This window comes from Sebastes umbrosus, chromosome 18 (genome assembly GCF_015220745.1).
Source record: "Sebastes umbrosus isolate fSebUmb1 chromosome 18, fSebUmb1.pri, whole genome shotgun sequence".
NCBI lineage: Eukaryota > Metazoa > Chordata > Actinopteri > Perciformes > Sebastidae > Sebastes > Sebastes umbrosus.
This window is the reverse complement of record NC_051286.1, coordinates 4,191,987-4,203,029: the sequence shown is the minus strand read 5'-3', so window position 1 is coordinate 4,203,029 and position 11,043 is coordinate 4,191,987. Positions and strand designations below refer to the sequence as shown.

The following is an 11,043-nucleotide window of genomic DNA, read 5'->3' as shown; positions in this document are numbered from 1 at the left end:
CTCATAAACTAATTAACCTGACAGGTGAAGACATGACCCGCCCACCTCAGCCTCTGATTGGCTGGCAGTCACCGCCTTCTGTGGTTTGATTGGTTAGCTCAGAGGTCAGCAACCTTTACTATCAAAAAAGCCATTTTAGGCAAAAAAAATAATCTGTCTGGAGCCACAAAACATTTGATCATTGTGATGAAGGTAACACAGTTTATAGTCTAAGTAAGTCTAATGCAGTGAGGGCCAAAGAGACAATGTACTACGGAGTATTAGGGCCACATTACGAGAAAAAAGTCGTAATACTACGAGTTATGACTTTATTCTCGTAATATTATGACTTTTTTAATGTAAAGTTATGACTTTATTCTGTAAATCTCAGATGTTTTTCCCCTCAACGTGGCCCTAAAACTCCGTAGTACATTTGCACTGTGGCCCTCACTGCATTAGACTTATATACTATATTCTTAGACTATAAACTGTGTTACCTTCATCACAATGATCAAATGTTTTATGGCTTCAGACAGATTTTTTTTTTTTGCCTGAAATGGCTCTTTTGATAGTAAAGTTTGCCGACCCCTGAGCTAGACAAAGAAACTCATATTACAGCACACACAGAGTGATACTTATACATACTTTTTTTCCCTCCTCACATTAATGCGCTCTGTAAGTGCATAATTGCAGCCACAACGGGACTACAAGGAGCTCATTAAACCAATGAATCAGTCTTTCTGAACATGCATGAAGCTGTTAAACGACTCAGACTGAGCATTAAGAAAGTAAATGAAAGTGGTCTTATTTCTTTCCAGTTATGCAGCTGTGTAATCATCAGAGAATGAGACCGCGGGATGAATAGAAATGTGAGAATATTAAAGCACTTTACAATCAGAAAAGTACGACGAGTATTAGGGCCACATTGAGGGGGGAAAAAAATCAGAGATTTAGAGAATAAAGTTCTAATATTACGAGAATAAAGTCATAACTTTACGAGAATAAAAGTAATCTCCTCGACAAAAGAGGCAGTTTAGTGGTTCTTTCTTCAGAATAAACGCAGTTTCTTGCACAATCTTTTCAAGGTCCTGATACTGATGATAATGTGGTGCTGATGTGCCAAAAGATGAAGTATTTTGTGATTTGTAAGACTTAAACTAAAGTATAACTTCACAAGATGCTCCACGTTCCTCATTTTACACAGGCGCTGCTCTATTTCCCCTCTAAAATAACACGTAAAATTACTACTTTAGAATATTATGACTTTATTCTCATAATATTACGCCTTTTTTTCTCGTAAACTTCTGACTTTATTCTCATAATATTACGCCTTTTTTTCTCGTAAACTTCTGACTTTATTCTCATAATATTACGACTTTTTTTCTCGTAAACTTCTGACTTTATTCTCATAATATTACGACTTTTTTTCTCGTAAACTTCTGACTTTATTGTCATAATATTACGACTTTTTTTCTCGTAAACTTCTGACTTTATTCTCATAATATTACGCCTTTTTTCTAGTAAAGTTATGACTTTATTCTCATAATATTACGCCTTTTTTTCTCGTAAACTTATGACTTTATTCTCATAATATTACGCCTTTTTTCTAGTAAAGTTATGACTTTATTCTCATAATAATACGCCTTTTTTTCTCATAAACGTATGACTTTATTCTCATAATATTACGCTTTTTTTCCTCGTAAACTTATGACTTTATTCTCATAATAATACGCCTTTTTTTCTCGTAAACTTATGACTTTATTCTCATAATAATACGCCTTTTTTTCTCGGAAACTTATGACTTTATTCTCATAATATTAAGCCTTTTTTCTAGTAAAGTTATGACTTTATTCTCATAATAATACGCCTTTTTTTCTCATAAACGTATGACTTTATTCTCATAATATTACGCTTTTTTTCCTCGTAAACTTATGACTTTATTCTCATAATAATACGCCTTTTTTTCTCGGAAACTTATGACTTTATTCTCATAATATTAAGCCTTTTTTCTAGTAAAGTTATGACTTTATTCTCATAATAATACGCCTTTTTTTCTCATAAACGTATGACTTTATTCTCATAATATTACGCTTTTTTTCCTCGTAAACTTATGACTCTATTCTCATAATACTACGCCTTTTTTTCTCGTAAACTTATGACTCTATTCTCATAATACTACGCCTTTTTTTCTCGTAAACTTCTGACTCTATTCTCATAATATTACGACCTTTTTTGTCATAAACCGATGTCTTTAATCTCGTAACGTTACGACTTTATTCTCGAAATCTCAGATTTATTTATTTTTTCACCAACGTGGCCCTAATACTCTGTTGTAGAAAAGAGTGGCGTAGGCTACACAATGTTTTTGTTTTGAACAGTTTATTATGCTGTAAAATGGATTTGATATCATACTGCAGCATTGTTTTTTATCAGTTTTTTATATACATCATTTATGAGGGTTTTCAGTTTTTTTGCATTATAGAAACACATTATTAATATCATTTCAATGTCACAAGAGACACCTGAATGTTAGAAAAATAAAGTATCTAGGACTACGAAGAGAACAAAAACACTACAAGGACAAATTCACAACTCAACTTTCATTTGTTTCATTTTGAAGGCACCGTAACACTGAAACCACAAACTTGAGTTTGTTCCCTTAAATAGGGTTGCTATGACAACAAAGGAAAAGCTTTGCTAAACAGCTACTACTTATCACTCATGGAGAGTGTATGATCTGAGGATTTAACAGGATGCGGGCTGTTACGCAGATAGAAAGTCTTATTTATAAGCACATTCATTTACAAAATCAGAATCGTGGCCCCTGATTAATATCTGAGAGTCTTCACTGAAACAGTACAGGACCAGACTTTTTGGTTGATGGCTGGATTGCTCCCCGTATAAACAGTGAAAAAGAGTTCATATAGAGACAGGCAGGGAGCCTTTGGCAAGTTTATTGTCCAAGATGGTGGCGGCGTTCTTCGACGTTGACCCCCAGCAGGTGTACACCGGCCTGCCGAGAACGCGGTTGCTGTTGGTGTGCGCTACATTGCTCCTCCTCTTGCTCTTGCTCTTGCTGTGAGTTCTGTCCTGAGACTTCTTCCCAACGCAATGTCTTTCCTGGAGCTGAATGTGGATGGGATGTTGGTTGCCCGTGGCGACCTGGACTCCCACTCGACTCCCTCCCAGCTTGGGCCAGAAAGCGAGGAGTAGGTCGCGGAGCTCCCGCTGGAAAGTCTTGTTGAAGTAGAAGTAGATGAACGGGTTGTAGATGTGGGAGCTTTTGGCGAAGAGGGTGGGGAACACAAAGCCCGCGGGAGCCATGTACAGGCTGTCCTTGTGGAAAATGAAGAGGAAGGACACGATGGTGTACGGCGCCCAGGCAATCACAAAACCCAGGCTGATGCAGAAAAACATCTGGAAGAGGAAGTAACAGATACAGAAGATTACCACACTGGAAATACATTCAGCACTGTAAAAATAAAATAGAAACTTAAAGGAATACGTCACCCCCAAAATGATCATTTGTATATCAGTTACTCACCCCGTGTTACCTTGAATTCTTGAAGAAAACTTCTCGCATTCCTCCACGGTGAACAAAGAATCCAAAAATGGAGAAAATTCTTGATGAATTGAAGTAAATGGGGGAAGCGTTTAACACGACACGTTCTCACTTCCAACTCATCAAATACCGCCGCTTGGTCAGTGCCCCTCGGCATCAGCGACCGACGCACTGGGTACCCCTCTTTTGGGCGTTACTTTTGGACGGACCAGGAACGGCGTGTCAATATACGCTCATTACATGCAGTGTCCTTTCAAAATAAATTTCCGTTTTCACAGGAAGTTAGGTTTAGGCAACACAACCGATTAGTTGTAGTTTTGATGCTTAAACCTAAAGAAGTTGTAGTTTGTTTTTGTCTTAACCTGTTTTTTTGTCTAAATCTAAAGAAGTTAGTTAGTTAGTTTTGTTGCCTAAACCTAAAGAAGTTGTAGTTTCATTGCCTAAATCTAAAGAAATTGTAGTTTTGTTGCCTAAACCTAAAGACGTTGTAGTTTTATTGCCTAAACTTAAAGAAGTTGTAGTTTTTTTTGCCTAAACCGTTTTTTTTGTCTAAACCTAAAGAATTTAGTAAGTTAGTTTTGTTGCCTAAACCTAAAGAAATTGTAGTTTTGTTGCCTAAACCTAAAGAAGTTGTAGTTTCATTGCCTAAACTTAAAGAAGTTGTAGTTTCATTGCCTAAATCTAAAGAAATTGTAGTTTTGTTGCCTAAACCTAAAGAAGTTGTAGTTTCATTGCCTAAACCTAAAGAAGCCTTTTTGTTTGTGTACAAAACGTGACGTTTCATTCAGTTTTACGTGTTAGAACGTGTTGCTTTGAAGTTTCACTTTCACTTTTACAACATAGTAGGCCCCTATTGACCCACATCTATGGTTCTTATAGTGACTGATAACGTCTATTTAACAGTCAAATCAGGGGGTTTGACCCATCCACCAACCCTTCAGCCCTAAGCGGACTCTCACGCTATTGATACTACATCACTTGCTCCGACCGTCGGATAACGCCGCGAGTGGGTTTACATTGGAGTTAGTTGAAAGTCTGTTTCGTCACATACTGCCGCTAAAGGGTGCCGTTAAAGGGTGCCTCCATGCAGCGGTTTCCGATGTGAAGTGGCACTTACCAAACGGCAATATTTGACGAGTTGGGCGTGAGAACAGGTTGTTCAACAACAGCAAAACTATAGCAAAACATCTGTTTACAAACTCTAACACAACTTGTGCAGTATAATCCAAGTCTCATTTATCCAGTCGTATGCTCACTATTTAAAACACTTCAGACTCTTCCGGACGAGTAGCACGCCTGCGCAAGCGTGAGACTGTTTATGCGGAAGTGTTTTAGATAGTCAGGTTTTAGCGAAGATGCATGTATTTGGGAAGTAGTGAGCATACGACTGGATAAAGGAGACACAAATTGTGTGAGAGTTTCTAAATGGATGTTTTGATATAAAAACAAAGTTTTCTTCACAAATTCAAGGTATCACAAGGCGAGCATTTAATATACAAATGATCATTTTGGGAGTGAAGTTTTCCTTTAATGAATCATTTCTTGTGATGCACACTAGTAACTGAGGGGTGTAGTCCCATAAAAGCTTGATTCCTAGGAGACTGTCCTCTTTACAGTAACAAAAGCAATGAGTCATGTGGTCAAACAGCCTAAAAAATATATATATATTTAGTAGTGTGAAAAAGTGACAGCATTGGTCAGATATTCAAATGAGTTATTTTCAGTAGCAAATGAGGAAACGTGTTGTTTCGTAACTCTGATAACGTCATAATCAGAAGCTCAGTGTGTCTGACTTAGTCAACACAGCCTGGGGTTCACATTCAGTCTCTTATTAACCTCAACGGTGGTTTCTTTTGACCATAACCATAATCTTTTGCTACCTTTAACCCAGCGTCGTCGTTAGTCTTTCCAACAATCACCAACTCTAATTTGGTCGAAATAAACTCTTATTTCACAGAGTTTGATGTGAAAATACGCCGACTCTGCACATTGTCCCAACGTATTGTATTTTAAGGAACGTCTCGCCGGCCCTCCTGCTGTATCAGCCACGGCCTTACAGTTCAGAGGATGAGATTGGTGCATGCTGCACGCAGATACAGACATACTGTTGATATGAAACAGTTTTATGTATACAGATTTCGGAGGAGACCGGCGGCGTCGAAAAAAGCCTGACCTTTCAAAACTACTCGCTAACTGTTAACGTTACTCGCGGCAAATGGCGATCCACTTCCGTGTTTCGGTACAGTTCGCTTTCACACCTGATGCAAACCGCACCCGAGTAGAAGAAGAAGAAGAAGAAGAAGAAGAAGAAGGAGTACACATGATCCGTACTCCAGACCACCTTTTCAAGTTGGATCAACGAACCGTGCCCGAGTACGGTACGAAGCATTCACACTAATTTATCCAACCAGACTTTGGGGACAAAGTGTACTCGGATCAGGGCCCGGGTGCCTAAATGTGAAAGCACCGTTAGTTTCAGGTGATTATACACTAATGGAAACATAGTTATTATTATATTCCATTTCTGCTAATAGATCCCCCGAAATGTTACACACTGTTCCTTTAACATGAAGATTTCAGGAAATCACTGCTCCCCGCCAAGAAGTAGTCAAGAAAAAAACCCTTGTTCACTCACCATGGAGAGTCGCTTCTCAGTGTGTCGCAGGTTGTTGCGGATGCCTCTCGCCGACAGCGAGTAGGAGAAGCGGGACACCTTGAGGAGGATCTGAAACTGGGACACCACGATGAGGAGGAAAGGAACCATGGTGAAGCAGGCGAAGGAGCAGATGACGTAGAAGGCGTCCTTGGCTGAGGTGTGGTAACCCCTCCAGGCGATGGTGCAGGACAGTCCGTAAGGCTCCGGGACGTACTCGCCCCAGCCGAACAGAGGGAAGCTGGACCACACTGTGGACACCAGCCAGATGGCGCAGAGCACTTTCAGGATGTTAGCTCCTTCCAGCCACACAGCTGTGAAGAAAAACTTGTTAGTTTTTTTTGTCATATACCAAATGTTTTAATGGATTCTGCTATTTTTAATAATTTCATAGCTGATATTTAAGTGTAATTTCTGAAGAAAAGTAAATGTCAAGCTGTATGATTACAGAAAAACAAAAGGAGACATCAGTTGTGTCAACATCTGGCTCAATTTGTCATGAAAAACATCATTAGTGTTGTCATTTATGCACAAACGATTTGACTGTTATCAGGCCATTAAATAGGCGCAATTGGTCACTATAAGCACCATAGATGTGGGTCATTAGGGGCCTACTACTCCTACTATGTTGTAAAAGTTAAAGTGAAACTTAAAAACAACACGTTCTAACACGTAAAACTGAATGAAACGTCACGTTTTGAACACAAACAGAAAGGCTTCTTTAGGTTTAGACAACACAACTACAACTTCTTTAAGTTTAGGCAACAAAACTACAACTTCTTCAGGTTTAGGCAACAAAACTACAACTTCTTTAGGTTTAAGCAACAAAACTACAACTTCTTTAGGTTTAGGCAACACAACTACAACTTCTTTAAGTTTAGGCAACAAAACTATAACTTCTTTAGGTTTAGGCAACAAAACTACAACTTCTTCAGGTTTAGGCATCAAAACTACCATTAATCGGTTGTGTTGCCTAAACCTAACTTCCTGTGAAAACGGAAATTTATTTTGAAAGGACACTCTGCATGTAACGAGCGTATATTGACATGCCGTCCCTGGTCCGTCCAAAACAGTTCAGTTTAGAGAAAGACTTTGTGTTTTGGGTTAAAATAACTACGAACACAAAGACAACTACACATTGTTGGTTTCACACGGGATGCTAACTCCGGCCTCGTGGGTGAAAACCCTGTTAGTTGTGTCCCATCCGTCGTCCCCGACGTCCACCCCTGCTCCTGTCATAGTTACTACGGTCACTAGAGGTCACTGTCGTGTTCTTTTATACCTTCTTTTGGTGATCTGCCATGTGAATAGATGATAAAACCTACTAGTGGGTGTAGTAGGCCCCTACTGACCCACATCTATGGGGCTTATAGCGACTGATAACGCCTATTTAATAGCCTAACAGTCTAATCGTCTGGAATAAAAAGACAGTTCAGTCAGTAAAAAGGTTATGCACAGCGTGACAGGCTTGGTGGAAAGCTTTAGAAAAGGATTATTTGAAAAAATGCAGCTGTCTGTTTGGTGCTTTAACCCTTTATCAACATCTAGTCAAGCACCATCAAAGTCCGTGAACCGTCCCCAACCGATCCACAGCGACCGCCCTCACCATAAACCAGGCTGTAGCAGCTCTTCAGGTAGTGGATGACGCTGATGGCGGCGATGGTGTACATGCCGCACAGGCCGAAGATGTAGCAGCCGAGGCCGTAGTAAACGCACGTGGCGTTTTCTCCCAGCCACGAGTGGTGGAAGGAGGACATGATGGAGAGCGGGTAGAAGAAGATGCAGCAGAGGAAGTCGACCACAGCCAGGTTGACGCACAGCAGCTCCGAGCACGCCATCTTCTTCCTCCTGCGGTAACAGATCAGCAGAACCATCCCATTGCCCAGAACCGAGAGCACAGCTAGGCACCAAGACAAGACACAAAGTTTCAAAATAAAAGCTGCATTAATTGACTTTTTTTAGTCTAATTACTGAAGTGTCAGTGTAATTAGTCTAATGACGAACAAGTGCACCTCAGAGATTGGCAAACCTTCATCAAGGAGTTTGGTTGTATCGAGCCAGATTTTAATTAACCCCTGTGCCTCACTAAGGACATTTGTGGCTTTTTAATTTAGAATCTTTTTGATCATTTTGGCTGTGTTAATGCATATGGCATAGATATTGGCAAGTCTATAATTAATTAGTAGGGCTGTCAAAGTTAACGCGATAATTACGCGTTAATGGAAATTAAAATTGCATTAACGCAGTGCTAATCATTGAGATATCCCAGACTGTGAAAAAATAATCTCCCGCTAGCATTTAGTATACAGAAAATAATTTTAATAATAATTTTTTTTTTCCCACAGTGGCATTATGTAAACACACTGACATTTAAAGGTTACAATTCTGAAAATTAATAAATAATTGGTATTTATGATCAGGACTGATGTTGGTTAAAACGTTCAACTGAAAGTGAAAGTCGAAAATAATAATAAATAATATTAATATATAATTTTATGCTCTCTGCTTTCAAATTAAAAGTGCATGGAGTCTTTTTTTATTATTATTATTTTAGTGTAAAGATTTGTTTTATTGTAAGATGCTCACTTTATAGTGCAATAACAACATGTAAGATAAACAGGAAAAACACACATATATGTGCACAGATACATGCAAAAACGTTAAATATAAACATAATGATACATCAACTTTGATATATCTACAAATAAAATAGTGATAATGACATATATAACATATTACTAATAATAAACCTATAATAAGAGAAAATATTAAATCAACAAAACAAAAATGAATATATAAATACACACTTTCTATATTCAGTAAAGTAGCATAATTTCTATTGTTTATTAGAAGAATAATTCAGATTATTTCACTTTAAAATAAGTATTTTTATTTAGTTTTTGCAGAAAAAAACCCCACATTTTCTAATTAATATATATGTTTCTGTTAGTCTTTGTGTGGCCACTATAGCTGAAGAATGACAGTGTGTATAAGAGCACATACCGACGAAGAGGATGGCCAGTCCCACACATATGTCGGCGGCGGGGGTCAGTTTGGAGGTGAAGGCTGAGGAGGTCCGGTTGTCATCAGAGGAGTTCAGAGTCATTGGTTGGAGCTGTTTCTGATGATGCTGTCGAGGGTAAAATCCAGACTCACAGAGTGAGATGTGTGCAAGGAGGCTGACTTTTATGCAGGCCGGTGTCACCATGGTAACTTAGAGCACCAGGAGGAAGGAGTGACAGCTCCTCCTGTAGGGAACCAGAAGAGGAGAGGACGGAGTGACAGCTCCTCCTGTAGGGATCCAGAAGAGGAGAGGAAGGAGTGACAGCTCCTCCTGTAGGGAACCAGAAGAGGAGAGGACGGAGTGACAGCTCCTCCTGTAGTGATCCAGAAGAGGAGAGGACGGAGTGACAGCTCCTCCTGTAGTGAGCCAGAAGAGGAGAGGAAGGAGTGACAGCTCCTCCTGTAGTGATCCAGAAGAGGAGAGGACGGAGTGACAGCTCCTCCTGTAGTGAGCCAGAAGAGGAGAGGAAGGAGTGACAGCTCCTCCTGTAGGGATCCAGAAGAGGAGAGGAAGGAGTGACAGCTCCTCCTGTAGGGATCCAGAAGAGGAGAGGAAGGAGTGACAGCTCCTCCTGTAGTGATCCAGAAGAGGAGAAGGAGTGACAGCTCCTCCTGTAGTGAGCCAGAAGAGGAGAGGAAGGAGTGATAGCTCCTCCTGTAGGGATCCAGAAGAGGAGAGGAAGGAGTGACAGCTCCTCCTGTAGTGATCCAGAAGAGGAGAAGGAGTGACAGCTCCTCCTGTAGTGATCCAGAAGAGGAGAGGAAGGAGTGACAGCTCCTCCTGTAGTGATCCAGAAGAGGAGAGGAAGGAGTGACAGCTCCTCCTGTAGGGATCCAGAAGAGGAGAGGAAGGAGTGACAGCTCCTCCTGTAGTGATCCAGAAGAGGAGAGGAAGGAGTGACAGCTCCTCCTGTAGTGATCCAGAAGAGGAGAGGAAGGAGTGACAGCTCCTCCTTTAGTGATCCAAAAGAGGAGAGGAAGGAGTGAACTCTGTGGAGGAGGATGGAGGTGTGACAGCTCCTCCAGGAGGTTCAGAGAGCACCGGAGGCGACACTTCACCTCTGATGAGTGAGGAACTGTCACTGAATACATAAATACAACCAGTAAAAAAAAATAGTTAATTAATGTCTTATCTTTTTACCTCTAATTAGTCAGATTAGATCCTGTTATTGTCTTTTATTCATTTAGTTTTTAGCTTTTTTTATTTTCAATCATTAAACTATCTCTGTCTCCTTAGGACGGCGTATTAGGGCCATTGTAGTTAAATAAATAAAAAATAAAAAATAAATAAAAAAATAAATAAAAAAATAAAAAAATAATAAATACATAAATTAGGGAGCCAGGGGAAAGGGGGTAATATTCTGAGAAAATTACAGTGGTAAAGTTACAAGAAAAAACACAAATTTACAAGAAAAAAACATACATATACGGTATGTATGTCTGTATGTACGTAAAAAAAAATTAGTGTGTAAAACGGTAATAAATACTCCCTCCTGCCTCCTCTTTACAGAAATAGTCAAAATAAACAAAATGCAATAATACCTATACAGCTTCTCAAGTAGACGGTTCAGTATGGAGGCCAGGGAGGGACATGAACACTCAAGATAAAGATTATTATTAAGCTGTAACCTCATATTGATTACTGACTACTATAGTCCTCAGATGAGCTCTGACAGCGGCAATAATGCAAAATAAATCCAACATACTGATGTGATGTCATAGCTCAGGTGGAACCGGTTATTACTGCGATGCAATGCAGAGACTGAGCTGTAATGACAGTAATTGC

General features: G+C 39.6%; 1 protein-coding gene across 1 annotated transcript; it reads right to left on the bottom strand.

Annotated features, from left to right (window-relative positions):
• Positions 1 to 2,438: 2,438 nt before the first annotated feature.
• opn8c (opsin 8, group member c) lies at positions 2,439 to 9,430 on the bottom strand. The gene is made up of 4 exons (XM_037751059.1): positions 9,198 to 9,430; positions 7,801 to 8,094; positions 6,177 to 6,508; positions 2,439 to 3,396 (listed from the first exon to the last, which is right to left on the bottom strand). Exons 1-4 carry the CDS (start codon positions 9,400 to 9,402, stop codon positions 2,899 to 2,901), a joined length of 1,329 nt encoding a protein of 442 aa, XP_037606987.1. The 5' UTR covers positions 9,403 to 9,430; the 3' UTR covers positions 2,439 to 2,898.
• Positions 9,431 to 11,043: the final 1,613 nt, after the last annotated feature.

Coding starts and splice junctions, on each gene's coding strand:
- opn8c (XM_037751059.1), bottom strand. CDS start 9,402: ATGGTGACACCGGCCTGCATAAAAGTCAGCCTCCTTGCACACATCTCA. Junction 8,095..9,197: donor ACTGGCCATCCTCTTCGTCG/GTATGTGCTCTT, acceptor CTTGGTGCCTAG/CTGTGCTCTCGGTTCTGGGC. Junction 3,397..6,176: donor CTGAGAAGCGACTCTCCATG/GTGAGTGAACAA, acceptor TTCCTCTTCCAG/ATGTTTTTCTGCATCAGCCT.